At 42.1% G+C, this 19,448-nt stretch overlaps 1 protein-coding gene across 4 annotated transcripts in view; it reads left to right on the forward strand.

The window, feature by feature from the left end:
- The window catches only part of LOC118371212 (dual specificity testis-specific protein kinase 1-like), a 54,946-nt gene that overhangs the window by 7,204 nt on the left and 28,294 nt on the right, over window positions 1-19,448 (forward strand). For 2 of the 4 annotated variants that reach the window (XM_052479080.1, XM_052479081.1), the window contains 4 exons: window positions 11,168-11,376; window positions 14,459-14,580; window positions 16,463-16,511; window positions 17,958-18,107. In XM_052479080.1, coding sequence (XP_052335040.1) covers window positions 11,168-11,376; window positions 14,459-14,580; window positions 16,463-16,511; window positions 17,958-18,107 — 530 coding nt within the window. The remainder of the gene's footprint in view (window positions 1-11,167; window positions 11,377-14,458; window positions 14,581-16,462; window positions 16,512-17,957; window positions 18,108-19,448) is intronic. The other 2 variants (XM_052479082.1, XM_052479083.1) reach the window with 2 other exon arrangements.

Below are 19,448 nucleotides of genomic sequence, written 5' to 3' on the forward strand. Positions count from 1 at the left end.
AAGATTGTCCGGAGAAGACAAGGTGAGCGCTACCATCAGTCCTGTGTCATGCCAACAGTAAAGCATCCTGAGACCATCCATGTGTGGGGTTGATACTCAGCCAAGGGAGTGGGCTTACTCACAACTCACAAGAGCAACTTCTCCCAACCATCCAGGAACAGTTTGGTGATGAACAATGCCTTTTCCAGCATGATGGAGCACCTTGCCATAAGGCAAAAGTGATAACGAAGTGGCTCGGGGAACAAAACATAGATATTTTGGGTCCATGGCCAGGAAACTCCCCAGACCTTAATCCCATTGAGAACTTGTGGTCAATCCTCAAGAGGCGGGTGGACAAACAAATACCCACAAATTCTGACAAACTCATTGATTATGCAAGAATGGGCTGCCATCAGTCAGGATGTGGCCCAGAGTTTAATTGAAAAAGAAGGGTCAACACTGCAAATATTGACTCTTTCGCATCAACTTCATGTAATTGTCAATAAAAGTCTTTGACACTTATGAAATGCTTGTAATGATACTTCAGTATTTCATCTGCACATCTGACAGAAATATCTAAAGACATTGAATCAGCAATTTAATATTTGTGTCATTCTCAAAACTTTTGGCCATGACTGTAGTCTACCACAGGGTAAAAAAGGGTAAAAAAAAAAGATCCGCCACTATGTTTAAACGCAGAGAAAACACCCTAAATTATATTTTTTCAACTTTGAAATTTGATTACTTTTCCTAGATTGACCCCAACATTAGCAAAAGTGAAACATTGCCTTTGTTCATATGTCATTGAAAGCTGTACCCCATCAGGGTACAAAGATTGTCTTAGGCTTTTTGACCCAGCAGTTATAAAATAATTTACACACCACTAAAAACACACACACACACACACACACACACACACACACACACACACACACACACACACACACACACACACACACACACACACACACACACACACACACACACACACACACACACACACACACACACACACACACACACACACACACACACACACACACACACACACACACACACACACACACACACACACACACACACAATGAGAAATTGAGATTATGTGTGTTACAGATTGAAATGAAGGGGAAGATCACCATGGTTGGCACAGTTAGAAAGAACAAGCCTGAGCTCCCCCTGCACTCCTCGCAACAAGGGGGTGAGAGGCCTTTTCATCAAAGTGTGCCTTCATGCTCACCTCCACTCTAGTTTCTTACCTCCCAAAGAGCAACAGGAATGTGATCCTCCAGAGCACACTGCACAAAACGGCTGAGATCAGTGATCGTGAGGACAGAAAGCCAGCCATCATCCTGGACTACAACCACAACAAAGGACACATGGACATCCTGGACAAGGTGATTAGAACTTAACGCTGCAGGGGGATGACTGCCCACTGGCCCCTGGTCATCTTCCATAACATAATTGATGTTACAATGCCTTTGTGATATGGAACAAGATCAACCTTACCTGGATGCCTGATCAGTGGAACAAGAGGAGGGTGTTCCTGGAGAAGCTGGGAAAGGCACTTGTAACCCGACACATTCAAAGAAGGGAGCACCTCCCCCGCACAGCAGCCTCTTCAGGGCTTGTGAAAGCTGTTCAGGGGGCTGAATCTTGTCCTGATCCATCTGAGGCTGCAGCTGAGGCTGCAAGAGGAGGAGGTGCCAATTCTGCCCCCCAAATATGGATTGTAAAACAAATACTATGTGCTGCACATGTGAGAAATACATCTGCACACACACACACTTGCATACTGTCCTACATGTGCTAATTAGTGTTGATTGATTATGTTCTTAACATTTTTGTATCTATTATCTTATGTTATTCTTATTTATTGTTGTTGTTTATACACCTTGAGGGTGGGGGCAATGGTTTAAAAAATGGGAGAATAGTATTTTGTAGTTGAATTCCTCATTGTACAGTATATAAGAATATATCACTGTTGCCAAAAAAGTTCAAGACTGTTATTGTTTCCCTTCAATAAAACACATTCAAAACTTTCTTCACATTTCTGCTACTTTCTTAGGCTATACAAGTGCTATCTCTGGCTAAAAAAAATTATGTTTACACCTATGCAGTACCTTTAGCAATAATAATAATAATAAAGAATTATGACAGGTGTTGTAATAAAAAATGATTGCTGCCCACTGATTAAATGCAGTCGTTCTGCATTGTGAAGAGGGAAAACCCAGATATCAAAGTTTGTGATGAATGACAGGTTGTTCCTTTGCTTTATTTTAGGGGTTTATTCCATTTTTGTGAATTCTTTACCCTTAAGACAAGCGGGAATACAGAATGTTAAGACTACACAAGGGTTAAGGTTAACACAGGTGTCTGTAATTTCTCTTGCCATCTCTCTGTCCTTTTCACATGTAAAATATATAAAATAATTCAATAAGATGATTTAAAAATAAAATGACATATCTGTAAAACATTATCCTAAATATGAACCAGAAACTTAGTAAACAACATTGGTTTTTACGTGTGGCTCAGTTGGTTGCGCATGGCACTTGCAATGCCAGGGTTATGAGTTCATATCCCACAGGGGACCGGTATAATGTATGCACTCACTGCTGTAAGCTATTCTGGATAACAATGTCTGCTAAAATGTAACATGAGTTTTTATTTTTTTATTTGATTTATTTCACCTTTATTAACCAGGAAGGCTAGTTGAAAACAAGTTCTCAGGTGCGACTGCGACCTGGCCAAGATAAAGCATAGAAATTCGACACATACAACAACACAGAGTATCAGAGTTACACATAGAATAAACAAGACAATGCTTTTAGTATGAAATATCCTTATATATTTTATACACACTATTATTTATTTTACTATGTATTTGTTGTCAATGTTTTGCCGGCAAACTGGTGGCAGTTGTGAAAAAAGTCAACAGTTGGATGAGTTGCAGAGGTAATTGAAAATAATGGCATTATTGATTAAATGTTTATTTAATCAATTAGCCTATTATCTACTAGAAACTCATGGACAATATGGACACATAGATAAAAAATAAAAAAAGATTGCTGTATATGAATTTTTAAAATGTAGGTATAAATGACCAAAGTTATGATTGATTGCCATAGATTTTCTGTTAGTTACCAAAATTACTAAATATTCTGTTAACTTTGGTAAATTACTGGTAGCTTTGCAAACTATGTTGTTCCTTCCTACAGTATTAGTGACGCCTGTTCAAGACTGTTCAAGAAACAAACTGTTCTTTAATTCCTAATCTGTCCTCCCTCACTAAATGTCAATTCCACATTTTAATGGAACAATGTCCCTACTTACATAATCAAATACTTCCCAGGTTTTAATGGAGGTTGCAATGCTTTTATTTCAGGATGCCTTTAACATGATTGTTTTATTGAGTGCTGATGATAGTAGTCTTTGAGTCTGGTGTTTGCAATGGCCTACTCTTACAGTGGTTGGCTACCCTGAACATGCCGAAACAATCCTTAGTTCCAGTTGGTTGTTTGACCAATGCACGGGAGGAGTTCCATGGGATCTACAGGAGAACGTTGTGTCTGAAATGGCACCCTATTCCCTATATAGTGCACTACTTTTGAACAGAGCCCTATGCATGCCCTGGTCAAAAGTAGTGCACTGTGTAGGAAATAGAGTGCCATTTTGGACAAACACAAGTTTGAGAGGGACAGAGTTACATTGTGTGCTGTTGACATTCTGTGTAACTTGCCATACACTGCATCCAGCCAACAAATGCATATGCGAGGATGCTTTTCATCGACTACAGCTCGGCCTTCAATACCATAGTGCCCTATAAGCTCATTGCAAAGCTCACAGCCCTGGGTCTGAACTCCTCCCTATGCAACTGAGTCCTGGACTTCCTGACTGGCCGCTCCCAGGTGGTGAAGGTAGGCAACATTATCTCCTCGACACTGATCCTCAACACGGAGGCCTCACAAGGGTGCGTCCTCAGTCCCCTCCTGTATCCCCTGTATACCCACGACTGCGTGGCCTCAGACAGTTACAACTCCATCATCAAGTTTGCCAATCAACAACAACGACGAGACAGCCTACAGAGAGGAGGTAAGCACTCTGACGACATGGAGCCAGATAAACAACCCCTCCCTCGACGTTAGCGAAACAAAGAAGCTGATTGTGGACTTCAGGAGGAACCAGGCTGGACACATCAACGGGGCCGCCATGGAGGTGGTCAATAACTTCAAAATCCTCGGCGTACACATCTCAGTGAAGCTGAAATGGTTTAACCACACGGACAACATAGTGAAGAAGTCACGACGGTGACTCTTCAACCCCAAATTCAGCCTGTTCTCGAGGGCCCTCACAGTGTTCTACAAGAGCACCATCGAGAGCATGTTGTTGGGCTGCATCACAGTCTGGTACGGCAACTCCACCGCCGCAGACCGCAAGGCTCTTCAGAGGGTGTACATGCAGCCAAACGCACCATGGGGTGCACACTGCCCTACAGGACACAGGAAGCCAAGAAGATCCTCAGGGACCCCTGACACCAAACCATGACCTGTTCTACCCGCTTCAATCACTCAGACATGGCAGTACAGAAGCATCATGGCAAAAACTGAAATGCTGGCCAATTGTTCCTACCCTCAGACTATCAGGCTGCTGAATAGCCACCACTAGTCGGCACCACTAGTCGGCTACTAGTCGGCTCGTCCCAACAACTGCTACTTCTCCGATGGACAATACCCTCACAATCCCCCCTTTTTCTCTAGAAAACATTTCAGCTGTTCATGCATAATTGAGTTATGCCTTGATATGGACTCTCAGGTCAGGCTGAGCAAGAACCCATACAATCTCAGACAGACAGCCATACATTACATGGCACTTACAGTTGAAGTCAGAAGTTTACATACACTTAGGTTGGAGTCTACTGCTACTGGTACTCTCTGTTCATCATAAATGCATTGTCACTTTAACCATATCTACATGTACATATTACCTCAATCAGCCTGACTAACCGGTGTCTGTATGTAGCCTCGCTACATTTATAGCCTCGCTACTGTATATAGCCTGTCTTTTTACTGTTGTTTTATTTCTTTACTTACCTATTGTTCATCTAATACCTTTTTTGCACTATTGGTTAGAGCCTGTAAGTAAGCATTTCACTGTAAGGTCTACTACACCTGTTATATTCGGCCCATGTAACAAATAACATTTGATTTGAGTCATTGAAACTCGTTTTTCAACCAGTCCACAAATTTCTTGTTAACAAACAATAGTATTGGCAAGTCGGCTTGGACATCTACTTTGCGCATGACACAAGTCATTTTTCCAACAATTGTTTACATTATCTCACTTATAATTCACTGTATCACAATTTCAGCGGGTCAGAAGTTTACATACACTAAGTTGACTGTGTCTTTAAACAGCTTTGAAAATTACAGAAAATGATGTCATGGCTTTAGAAAATTGAAAGAAATCAGCCAAGACCTCAGAAAAAATATTGTAGACTTCCACAAGTCTGGTTCATTCTTGGGAGCAATTTCCAAATGCCAGAAGGTACCACGTTCATCTGTACAAACAATAGTATGCAAGTATAAACACAATGGGACCACGCAGCCATCATACTGCTCAGGAAGGAGACGCGTTCTGTCTCCTAGAGATGAATGTACTTTGGTGTGAAAAGTTCAAAAATCTATCCCAGAACAACTGCAAATGACCTTGTGAAGATGCTGGAGGAAACAGGTACAAAAGTATCTATATCCACAGTAAAACGAGTCCTATATCGGCATAACCTGAAAGCAACTGCTCCTAAACCGTCATAAAAAAGCCAGACTACAGTTTGCAACTGCACATGGGACAAAGATGGTACTTTTTGGAGAAATGTCCTCTGGTCTGATGAAACAAAAATAGAACTCTTTGGCCATAATGACCATTGTTATGTTTGTAGGAAAAAGGGGAGGCTTGCAAGCCGAAGAACAGCATCCCAACCGTGAAACACAGGGGTGGCAGCATCATGTTGTGGGGTTGCTTTGCTGCAGGAGGGACTGGTGCACTTCACAAAATAGATGGCATCATGAGGGAGGAAAATGATGTGGATATATTGAAGCAACATCTCAAGACATCAGTCAGGATGTTAAAACCTCTTAGGGATGATGCGGAATTTAGTTCCTTTGCAGGAACCTAAATCCATGCAATTAAAGAGCGCCACCTGTAGTACTCGATAAAACTCAAACTTTCATTAAAACACACATGCAAGGTACTGAATTAAAGCTACACTCGTTGTGAATCTAGCCACCAAGTCAGATTTGTAAAATGCTTTTTGGCGAAAGCATGAGAAGCTATTATCTGATAGCATGCACCCCCCAAAATACCAGACCGTCACCTAAACAACAGATTTTGCGGTAGCCGGCGCTACACAAAACACATAAATAAAATATAAAACATTCATTACCTCTGACGAGCTTCTCTGTTGGCACTCCTATATGTCCCATAAACATCACAATTGTGTCTTTTTCCCGATTAAATCCGTCATTGTATACCCAAAATGTCATTTCATGAAGGCCTGTCTGATCCAGGAAAACGCAACGTCACTTTTTAAAATTACAAAAGTTGCCTATAAACTTTTACAAATCACTTCAAACTACTTTTCTAAACCAACTTTAGGTATTAATAAACGTTAATAATCTATCAAATTTACCACGGAGCGATCTGTATTCGATAGCAGCAAGTCTTGAAATCATCGTCCATGTCTTCAATTTCAAAACATCCTGCGGTGAGCCCCAAGGAAGGAAGTGCCTATACGTCATCTAACCAAGGATAAAGCAGCCAAAAATGCCAGTACTGACGACATCGTGTGGAAGCTGTAGGCATTATAATGGGGGCCTCGTTTTTTGTCTGTCGCCTTAGACAATACATTGACTGGCGGATGAATATTTTTTTTGTGTTTTTGGAGAACAATTTTCCCTGGGATTTTTACTCCTAAACACGTTCTGTTATAGCCACAGACACTATTTAACCAGTTTTAGAGACTTCAGAGTGTTTTCTATACACACATACTTATCTTATGCATATACTATATTCCTGGCATGAGTAGCAGGACGTTGAAATGTTGTGTGATTTTTTACAAAAAGCTGCGAAAATTCGCATCATCCCTAACAGGTTTTAAAGCTTGGTCGCAAGTGGGTCTTCCAAATGAACAATGACCCAAGAATACTTCCAAAGTTGTACATACAGTTGAAGTTAAAACTGTACATACTGTACATTTTAAATAAACAATTCAAGTGGCTTCTGCATATTCCACCTGTGTGATGTGACCTATAGTTGAGACTGAGCACATTCAGAACCACAGATATGTGTGGTCTGGCCGGGTGCCGTATGTTTCAGACCTATTGATCAGCTGTAGAGCCACACAACAGGATCTCTCCATGCTCTTCCTGTGTTGGTCACCAAACTGCAGACATAAGCAGGCAGCATTAGGGTTCCTGTGTCTCCCCGGGATGGATGTCTGAAGATCCACGAGGCAATTAACACTTCAAGTGTCCTCATTGGATCCACCCGAAGTGTTTAGTGTCCTAAATGGCACTCTATTCCCTATCAGAGCCCATATATGCCCTGGTCAAAGTAGTGAATGTGGTGCCATTTGAGACACACAAAGTGTTGTGTTCACCCGAATGCACTCGGCTGGAGCCACATGCCCTGAGTAAATCATTATGTAGGATTAATGACCCAGCTTCCAATCTGTACCATAATGGTCTGTGTCTGAGATCAGCAGACAGAGCAGTGGAGACTATTTACAGATTCTGAATCTGACCAGAGTAGGCTGGCCTGCCATATTGACTGAAGCCTATGTGTGGATGGCATGTTGCTGTTACACTAAGTTCAATATTACTGTACGCGCGTACACATGCATACAGACATACTCGCATTCAAACGCACACATGTGCACACAGACACACACACACACACACATACACACATAGTTCCACACATGCACTCAAAAACAGTGCCACACATGTATTGAAACGCATATAGTTAGTTAGCCCTGATGTCTTGTTTTTGTATTGTTATTTTCCTTAGTTTTTCTCTTTTTTTCTCTTTTGTCCTTTCTGTTGGTTGTTGGCATATTGTGTGGGTGGTTGTTTTGTTTGGGTTGGAGGGGGGCATTGGCTTGGGGTTTTGGAAGGGGGCATTGGCTTGAGTTTTTTTGGGGGGGGACAGTGGCGGGGTCTCAGATGGTTGACGGGCAGCTCTTGGGGGAACTGTGGGAGGATCTTGGATGGTTGGTGCGCTTGACCCTGGTTGTTACTGTGGATCGCTCTCGATGGGAGTGTCTGCTAGATAACTGAATATAATGTAAATGTAGATTGTATGTTTTAAAATTTGATAACACATCAATTAAACATTAGCACTGGGTATTTCCGAAATGGCACCCAATTGGCTCTGGTCAAAAGTAGATTGCAGCAATAAATAGGGAATAGGATGGCATTTTGGACACAGACACTTCTTTCTGCAGGTGAGAGAGTGCTGCTGCATGACAGGGATCCTGTCAGACTCGAGAAAAACTTTTGTTGCTTGCGTGTCTGTGTGAAGGCTGTGTCATCCTTTGTGACGTCACCTGTTGACGTGATTCCACATCAGTCAGGAAATGGCCTTGCTGAAGTACACAAGTATTTGGTTCAGATGCCTCTGACTCTCTCTCTCTCTGCCCTGAACTGAGATAACAGTCAGATATGTGGGACTTCCTCAGACAGAGAGTCGTTCCCCTGAGGAATAGTCCTGGTCCACCAGTTCATCTTGGTGTGAACTGGTCTCACTGTGAAGGTCTCATAACTCACATTTCTTATCTGTGGGTAGGACGTCAGTAGGGCGGTCCCACTGGTAGTGTTTCTCCTGAAGGTCTCTGTGGTCAGACACAGGTCAAACTCACTGTTTAGTGTGATAACAGGCTTTTCCACAGGAAATCACTTTACTAAGGCTGCGGCCCAAATGGCACCCTATTCCATAGTGCTCTACCTATTCGCCCCCTGGTCAAAAGTAGTGCACTGTAGGGAATAGGGTGCCATTTAGGATGCATTTGTAACTCGGTTTCTTACTTTTTTTGCAGCTCTTGGCTCAGTAACAAAATCCCTCTGTAAGACAAAGCTGAAGTAGACAGACCGAAAAATCTGATTTGTAAACACAAATTGAATCTAAACAATATGAAATCTAGAGACAGATTTGTTGTTTGTAAACTGAGATTCACTCCCAATTAAAATGAAGTGCCATCAGATTGATGCTAAGGGAATTACCTGATTTTTCTACCATTGTGTATTCAAACAAACCAGACTGTAATCCACATCCATATTTTCTGAATGCCACATAGGATGTACATTCTATGGTCTGTCACACAATGTTCTGACTTCTATGGAAGTAACTGTTTGATTGAGGAGTGTTGCAGCAGGCTACAGCTCTGGTGACTGTGTGACAGTGTGGTTCTAGGATGAAGTGTGAGCGTGCGTTTCTGTGCACCATACAGGATGCCATATAGGATGCTTTGTCTTGGGATTTCTGTGAAAGTAACAGTTTGATTAAGGTGGGTTGTAGCAGGCTACAGAATAGCTCTGGTAACTGTGTGAAAGACAGAGTGTCTCTATGATATACTGTAGATCCTCATCAGTGAGAGAGACATGATAAGGCTGCACTGCAAGCGTTTTCTCTGACAGCCAGCCGGGTTGGTGTTGCCGTGGTGGTGGTGGTGGTGGTGGGGGTGGGGGTGGGGGGTGGGGGGCTGCAGTTGAAATGAAAACACTGTGATTGTTTGTACACGGCTGTGGCTGTTAAAACAATGGCAGCGTGTGTGAGAGCTAGCCTCTCATGGTGATTACCATGGTGGGGTTGATTCCCACTTGATTGACGAAGCCCTGCCAATTGTGTCAGCGTGTCAGTCTGTGCTGTTCACTGGCGTCATTGTCAGGACCAGGTTTGTTGTTGCTCCCTCAGAAGTCAAGTGAAACAACTTATTTTAAGTAAGATATTGTTTTCATAGCAGCAGGATAGGCACCTTTCCAGTGTGGTACAGACACTATATGATTTCAAACACACAGAACTGTCCTTCCCTTAAAACACACAGACAGTCCAGTATATTATTTTATTTTATGAAGTTTATTTTACACGTTCACCCACTGAAAAATCACTAGCCTCTACGGCTACACACATCACTATATCTTACTTAACATAAGTTGTTTTACTTGACTTCCGGTGTCGGGACAGCATGGTTAAAGGGCAGAGGGAGCAACAACAAACCTGGAAAGGTGCCTATCCTGCTCCTATGAAAACAACGACAGTGTGGTTTTGTTTGCTGCAGACACTTCCTGTTAGAGTTGGTCTTCTCAGCTGCATTTTCCTGTGACAGTCGATTCCAATCATTTGTGTTTGATGTCTGATAAGGGCTTAGAATGCCTCAAAGCCTAAAAAGGACTCCTTAACGATAGAAGCGCACACTGATAATTATACATAAAGCAATTAAGGAACATAATCTTATGAGAAAAAGCTCCATTCACCTCTATCTGGTTACAAATGAATTAATGGAAGAGGATCACCTTCTCCAGATGAATCATCAGAAGAGCACATTTTACTTTCAAATATCTCCCCCTCATCCTGTAGTAGGCGGACTTGTCCCTCTCATCAGATGCTCTCATTAAAATGAATAGAACCCCTCTCGATCTTCCTTGTTATTATTAGCCTGGAGGGAAAACAAGTCACTTGATTAGTCAGCTACACTGGACAGTCTCTCACCTGCGTTGCCCAGGCCTGCTACACTATTTTAAGGAACCATTATTCATGTCTCTTTGTTTCTCTCCATAAAGGGGAGGCACGTTCCATCCCATTGAGCTAATGAGCGTAGATTTAATTATTGTCCGTTCTCTCTTTCATCCACTCTACTTTTTTTCGACATAGAGTTATTTGGGGTTATTGCAGACTCTTTGTAAGGACAGGCATTCAGTGTAATCTGTCACAGAGGTGAGGGGTGTGGCTAACAAGTGTGTGTGTGTGTGTGTGTGTGTGTGTGTGTGTGTGTGTGTGTGTGTGTGTGTGTGTGTGTGTGTGTGTGTGTGTGTGTGTGTGTGTGTGTGTGTGTGTGTGTGTGTGTGTGTGTGTGTGTGTGTGTGTGTGTGTGTGTGTGCGTGTGTTCATGTGTATTTTTGTGGGTGTGTCTACCTTATAGCAGACATCACTCCCCACTCCAGGATGTGTGACTGTGACGTGGATGTGTCCTCAGAGCCCACCAGCCCCAGGCTCTATGGTGAGTCCTCTGACAAATACTACCATGTGGACCGCTGGCAGAAGCTCCGCACCGCCGTCCGCAAGCTGGAGTTCTGGGAGAACTTCACCGCCGAGCTCATCGGGAGTGGCTTCTTCTCCAAAGTCTACAAGGTACCTGGTCCCTCAATAAGCCATCTGTAGTGAACCTAGTATGCATCACAAATGGCATCCTACTACCTACAGTGCCTTGCGAAAGTATTCGGCCCCCTTGAACTTTGCGACCTTTTGCCACATTTCAGGCTTCAAACATAAAGATATAAAACTGTATTTTTTGTGAAGAATCAACAACAAGTCGGACACAATCATGAAGTGGAACGACATTTATTGGATATTTCAAACTTTTTTAACAAATCAAAAACTGAAAAATTGGGCGTACAAAATTATTCAGCCCCTTTACTTTCAGTGCAGCAAACTCTCTCCAGAAGTTCAGTGAGGATTTCTGAATGATCCAATGTTGACCTAAATGACTAATGATGATAAATACAATCCACCTGTGTGTAATCAAGTCTCCGTATAAATGCACCTGCACTGTGATAGTCTCAGAGGTCCGTTAAAAGCGCAGAGGGCATCATGAAGAACAAGGAACCCACCAGGCAGGTCCGAGATACTGTTGTGAAGAAGTTTAAAGCTGGATTTGGATACAAAAAGATTTCCCAAGCTTTAAACATCCCAAGGAGCACTGTGCAAGCGATAATATTGAAATGGAAGGAGTATCAGACCACTGCAAATCTACCAAGACCTGGCAGTCGTATATTAATCAGTCGTATATTGCACAAATCTGGCCTTTATGGAAGAGTGGCAAGAAGAAAGCCATTTCTTAAAGATATCCATAAAAAGTGTTGTTTAAAGTTTGCCACAAGCCACCTGGGAGACACACCAAACATGTGGAAGAAGGTGCTCTGGTCAGATGTTGAACTTTTTGGCAACAATGCAAAATGTTATGTTTGGCGTAAAAGCAACACAGCTCATCACCCTGAACACACACCATCCCCATTGTCAGCAGGGACAGGGAAGATGGTTAAAATTGATGGGAAGATGGATGGAGCCAAATACAGGACCATTCTGGAAGAAAACCTGATGGAGTCTGCAAAAGACCTGAGACTGGGACGGACATTTGTCTTCCAACAAGACAATGATCCAAAACATAAAGCAAAATCTACAATGGAATGGTTCAAAAATAAACATATCCAGGTGTTCGAATGGCCAAGTCAAAGTCCACACCTTAATCCAATCGAGAATCTGTGGAAAGAACTGAAAACTGCTGTTCACAAATGCTCTCCATCCAACCTCACTGAGCTCGAGCTGTTTTGCAAGGATGAATGGGAAAAAATTTCAGTCTCTCGATGTGCAAAACTGATAGAGACATACCCCAAGCGACTTACAGCTGTAATCGCAGCAAAAGGTGGCGCTACAAAGTATTAACTTAAGGGGGCTGAATAATTTTGCACGCCCAATTTTTCAGTTTTTGATTTGTTAAAAAAGTTTGAAATATCCAATAAATGTCGTTCCACTTCATGATTGTGTCCCACTTGTTGTTGATTCTTCACAAAAAAATACAGTTTTATATCTTTATGTTTGAAGCCTGAAATGTGGCAAAAGTTCGCAAAGTTCAAGGGGGCCGAATACTTTCGCAAGGCACTGTATATAGTGCACTCCTTTTGACCAGAGCCCTATGGGCCCTGGTAAAAATAGCGTACTATTTTTACAATAGGGTTCCATTTGCACTGCATATTTAAGACAAAGCATGTTTTGTGTTGGATCTAATTGGAACATAGTGGCAAGAAATGGTGGAACATACTGGCCATCAATCTGTTTGATTTTATGTGATGATTTAATCACAATGAAATAATGGAGTCGTTAATTAATTTACCTGCAAAAACAGCTCCTTTCAGACAGTCACTTAAACCTTTTGTACAGGTTATATTACTAGGTCTTGAGCAGGTTTTTTAGTGGTTAAACTGTAAAAATGTGTCTGTTTCTCTCAAGTGATTCACAGTACTGTGAAATAACTCTTGTCTGTTTCTTTCAGGTGATTCACAGTACTGTGAAATAACTTGTCTGTTTCTCTCAGGTGCTTCACAGTACTGTGAAATAACTTGTCTGTTTCTCTCAGGTGATTCACAGTACTGTGAAATAACTTGTCTGTTTCTCTCAGGTGATTCACAGTACTGTGAAATAACTCTTGTCTGTTTCTCTCAGGTGATTCATAGTACTGTGAAATAACTTGTCTGTTTCTCTCAGGTGATTCACAGTACTGTGAAATAAATTGTCTGTTTCTCTCAGGTGATTGACAGTACTGTGAAATAACTCTTGTCTGTTTCTCTCAGGTGATTCACAGTACTGTGAAATAAATTGTCTGTTTCTCTCAGGTGATTGACAGTACTGTGAAATAACTTGTCTGTTTCTCTCAGGTGATTGACAGTACTGTGAAATAACTCTTGTCTGTTTCTCTCAGGTGATTCACAGTACTGTGAAATAACTCTTGTCTGTTTCTCTCAGGTGATTCACATTACTGTGAAATAACTTGTCTGTTTCTCTCAGGTAATTCACAGTACTGTGAAATAACTTGTCTGTTTCTCTCGGGTGATTGACAGTACTATGAAATAACTTGTCTGTTTCTCTCAGGTGATTCACAGTACTGTGAAATAACTCTTGTCTGTTTCTCTCAGGTGATTCACATTACTGTGAAATAACTTGTCTGTTTCTCTCAGGTGATTCACAGTACTGTGAAATAACTCTTGTCTGTTTCTCTCAGGTGATTCACAGTAATGTGAAATAACTCTTGTCTGTTTCTCTCAGGTGATTGACAGTACTATGAAATAACTCTTGTCTGTTTCTCTCAGGTGATTCACAGTACTGTGAAATAACTCTTGTCTGTTTCTCTCAGGTGATTCACATTACTGTGAAATAACTCTTGTCTGTTTCTCTCAGGTGATTCACAGTACTGTGAAATAACTCTTGTCTGTTTCTCTCAGGTGATTCACAGTACTGTGAAATAACTCTTGTCTGTTTCTCTCAGGTGATTCACAGTACTGTGAAATAACTTGTCTGTTTCTCTCAGGTGATTCACAGTACTGTGAAATAACTCTTGTCTGTTTCTCTCAGGTGATTTACAGTACTGTGAAATAACTCTTGTCTGTTTCTCTCAGGTGATTCACAGTACTGTGAAATAACTCTTGGCTGTTTCTCTCAGGTGATTCATAGTACGAGCCATAAGGTGATGGTGGTGAAGATCTATAAGAATGATGTGGACCAGGATAGCATCGTGCGTGAGATCAGCCTACTGCAGAAGCTCTCCCATCCCAACATAGTCAGGTATTAGTCAGTTACACCTTTTTGTGATGCCGACTTATAATATTTGGTATATGACCTTATTGATACCATGTAAGAATTTTGCATCATTGCTTATTAATTAAAATAAATATTAATAGGTGCATTGTACCTGTCAATGTAATAAATAAAATAAAATTTGTTTAGATAAGATTAAGCCTGATAAGCCTATAATTTTTGATTTATGTAAGATTATCTGTGTTAGTACAGGGCATACACTATGAATGGGAATGTTGGGAAGCTTTGTGTACTTTATGTCGTGCAGTCAATGGCTCCAGAACATAATAATCTAGTAGCCACAAAGGCCTATTCTACCCATCTGAAGTGGTTACATAAGGTGTGAAGGCATAGTTTCAAGTGGATGTTATGATGCGCACCACAGAATCACGGCAGACCTTTCCTGAATTCCAATCCAAAATATAGGTTATTATACTGTATACTGTACTTCCAGTCATACTTATGCTAAATATAGCTACCCAGAAATCACCTTTGTCTCAAGACATCTCCAGACATCTTCATTTATATGTCTTAACATGTCTCAAGACATCTCCAGACATCTTCATTTATATGTCTTAACATGTCTCCAGACATCTTCATTTATATGTCTTAACATGTCTCAAGACATCTCCAGACATCTTCATTTATATGTCTTAACATGTCTCCAGACATCTTCATTTATATGTCTTAACATGTCTCAAGACATCTCCAGACATCTTCATTTATATGTCTTAACATGTCTCAAGACATCTCCAGACATCTTCATTTATATGTCTTAACATGTCTCAAGACATGGTGATGACTGGGTATGTATACACATGCTGCTGAGTCTGTGAGGTGCGGTAATGGCCACAGCAGGAGGGACATAGTACTACCTTAGGCCAGCTCTCCCCGTATGAAGTGGTTACATAAGGTGTGAAGGCATTGTGTTTGTCCAAGCAATCTTATTTTAGCCTTTCTTTCAAGGCCACAGTATCAGTGGTTATTAAACAGCACAGTTTATCTGCTGAGGTCAGAGCATAGAGAGTCAATGATGAAAGCGAATATGAGTCCAATACAATATGTACCTGGCACAGATAGGGCATCCAGCCCTCTGTGAGTGGGCCCTACTCAAACAATGATGTGAAAATCTGAATCATTTCTAATGTTGGAGCCTGAGAACATTGCCTTCCTCCAAACCCAAATGGAATCCTATTCCCTATATATTAAACTACTTTAAACCAGGGCCCATAGGGTGCAATTTGGAACTTACTCACTGTGAGAATGGCAATGTTATCAGGCTCCAACGTCAGAGCATTGTAAGAAGACTGATATGTTCTGTGGTTTTATGTAAGCCGTTGTTAATAACCTTTCAGTCAAGGTATACTGTAAACCAGTGTCTGGAATGGATGTAGTTTTGAGGTTGTAATCTCGAGTGAGCACTGGCCACCGGCAAGTTTTTTTATGTTGTTTTTTGTTCACAAGAGCCTAGGTTGTTGTTGAATGTCTGGCTCAGCTGGTCCTCAAAACACGTTTTCAGCCCTGAGCATCTTATGTAACTTATTGTATATTATGACCTGGGAGACAGATAGTGTGACGACCGGTGGGGCCAGGGGTGGTGGCCTTATTAGCCACTAAACCATCTTCAAGTACAGTATATTCTAAATGTCATTATGATTCCACATTATATTTCTGTTGTCCATACAAAATCAAAGTTTATTGGTCACATACACATATTTAGCAGATGTTATTGGAGGTGTAGTGAAATGCTTGTGTTCCTAACTCCAACAGTGCAGTAGTAATCTAACAATTCACAATAATACACCAATCTAAAAGTAAAAGAATGGAAATAAGAAATATACGAATAACATATTGTTGTGATTTATTCTAGGTATCTGGGGATATGTGTGAAGGAAGATAAACTCTACCCTATTTTAGAGGTGAGTGTTACTTTCTCCACCTTGTACGGATGACGACTTCACACTAGTGAGATGAGTGGGGAGACACACTGTCTGTTTCTAGGAGATGTACCCTGTACGTATAGAAGGTTGGGTTGTGTGTGAGCCTCTCCATCTGGGCAAATATGGCCTGTAGCGACTGAAACATGTTGGGTTTTACAATAAAGAAGCAGTTTTATCAACTTCCAATAGTTGCTGAATTTCCTCAGAATTTCTTCAGTTTGCTACTCAATTCCTACCCCTTGGTTGGAGAGCCAGGTGTGGCAGTGTTCCTTATCCTCTCATTTCCAGGTCTGTTTCAGTATGTGATGCTAATCTAATGAGGTGTCTATCTATTTCAGCATGTTAGTGGGGGCTGATGGGTGTCTATCTGTTTCAGTATGTTAGTGGGGGTTGATTGGGTGTCTATCTGTTTCAGTATGTTAGTGGGGGTTGATAGGATGTCTATCTGTATCAGTATGTTAGTGGGGGTTTATGGGGTATCTATCTGTTTCAGTATGTTAGTGGGGGCTGATGGATGTCTATCTGATTCAGTATGTTAGTGGGGGCTGATGGGTGTTTATCTGTTACAACATGTTAGTGAGGGTTGATGGGTTGTCTATCTGTTTCAGTATGTTAGTGGGGATTGATGGGGGTGTCTATCTGTTTCAGTATGTTAGTGGGGGTTGATAGGGTGTCTATCTGTTTCAGTATGTTAGTGGGGGTTGATTGGGTGTCTATCTGTTTCAGTATGTTAGTGGGGGTTGGTGGGGTATCTATCTGTTTCAGTATGTTAGTGGGGGTTGGTGGGGTATCTATCTGTTTCAGTATGTTAGTGGGGGTTGATAGGGTGTCTATCTGTTTCAGTATGTTAGTGGGGGTTGATAGGGTGTCTATCTGTTTCAGTATGTTAGTGGGGGTTGATTGGGTGTCTATCTGTTTCAGTATGTTAGTGGGGGTTGGTGGGGTATCTATCTGTTTCAGTATGTTATAGTGGGGGTTGGTGGGGTATCTATCTGTTTCAGTATGTTAGTGGGGGTTGATAGGGTGTCTATCTGTTTCAGTATGTTAGTGGGGGTTGATTGGGTGTCTATCTGTTTCAGTATGTTAGTGGGGGTTGGTGGGGTATCTATCTGTTTCAGTATGTTAGTGGGGGTTGGTGGGGTATCTATCTGTTTCAGTATGTTAGTGGGGGTTGATGGGGTGTCTATCTGTTTCAGTATGTTAGTGGGGGTTGATGGGGTGTCTATCTGTTTCAGTATGTTAGTGGGGGTTGATGGGATGTCTGTATGTTTCAGCATGTTAGTGGGGGTTGATGGGGTGTCTATCTGTTTCAGTATGTTAGTGGAGGTTGATGGGGTGTCTATCTGTTTCAGTATGTTAGTGGGGGTTGATGGGATGTCTATCTGTTTCAGTATGTGAGGCTGATGGGCTGTCTATCTGTTTCAGTATGTTAGTGGAGGATGTCTGGAGGAACTGTTGGCCAGGAAGGATGTGTCTCTGTGCTGGAGGGAGAAGGTGGACCTGGCCTGTGACATCACCAGAGGAATGATCTACCTGCATTACAAGAACATCTACCACAGGGACCTCAACTCAAAGGTACAGTAGACCAGGGGAAAACCCACCCACAATTACAGTACCACAGGGACCTCAACTCCAAGGTACAGTAGACCAGGGGAAATCCCACCCACATCTACAGTACCACAGGGACCTTAACTCTAAGGTACAGTAGACCAGGAGAAAACCCCATCCACATCTACCACAGGGACCTCAACCACAAGGTACAGTAGAGCAGGGGAACCCCCCATCCACATCTACCACAGGGACCTCAACCACAAGGTGCAGTAGACCAGGGGAAAACCCCATCCACATCTACCACAGGGACCTCAACCACAAGGTACAGTAGACCAGGGGAAAACCCCATCCACATCTACCACAGGGACCTCAACCACAAGGTACAGTAGACCAGGGGAAAACCCCATCCACATCTACCACAGGGACCTCAACCACAAGGTACAGTAGACCAGGGGAAAACCCCATCCACATCTACCACAGGGACCTCAACCACAAGGTACAGTAGACCAGGGGAAAACCCCATCCACATCTACCACAGGGACCTCCACCACAAGGTACAGTAGAGCAGGGGAAACCCCCATCCACATCTACCACAGGGACCTCAACCACAAGGTACAGTAGACCAGGGGAAAACCCCATCCACATCTACCACAGGGACCTCAACCACAAGGTACAGTAGAGCAGGGGAAAACCCCATCCACATCTACCACAGGGACCTCAACCACAAGGTACAGTAGACCAGGGGAAAACCCCATCCACATCTATTGTAGATTATTGTTGTATTTGTGGTGCATAGACCACAAAGTAACCCAGAAAGTGAAAAGGAAAAATAAGGTTGGTCCGCATTTGCAGTGAAAGAAAGAGGAAGCTGTAAGGGATGTTACCTCACTCAGTGGCTGTGTCTGAAATGGCATCCTACTCCCTATATAGTACACTACTTTTGACCTGGCTACAGCCACTGACTGATCTCTTTGACATTAAGAAAACCCCTACTCTTACGACAAACTTTAGCAACATTGGTGCTGTGACATCATGTAGTGATCACATTGGCAGGTCTCCCTTGTAAAAGAGGTCTTCTGACCTCAATGGGACTTCCTGGATAAATAATGGTTAAATAAATTGGTTTCAACTGTTGTGGCCAAAGCAGGGAACGGTTGAGTTAAGGTTCATTCAGTTGTCAGACTGAGGCTGAGGATAACTCTCTACCATGTGGAAAAGATATCAGCCTAGAAAAATCGGTTGTCTCATTCCCAGTTGCCAGGTTCCACAGAAGTGCAGGTTGGTTATGTTATGTAGAGGGACGAGCAACAAGCACAGTCCATTGTCATGCTAATGTACTCCCACTCTGAGCTGTTTTATTGTACG

This window comes from Oncorhynchus keta, chromosome 25 (genome assembly GCF_023373465.1).
Source record: "Oncorhynchus keta strain PuntledgeMale-10-30-2019 chromosome 25, Oket_V2, whole genome shotgun sequence".
NCBI lineage: Eukaryota > Metazoa > Chordata > Actinopteri > Salmoniformes > Salmonidae > Oncorhynchus > Oncorhynchus keta.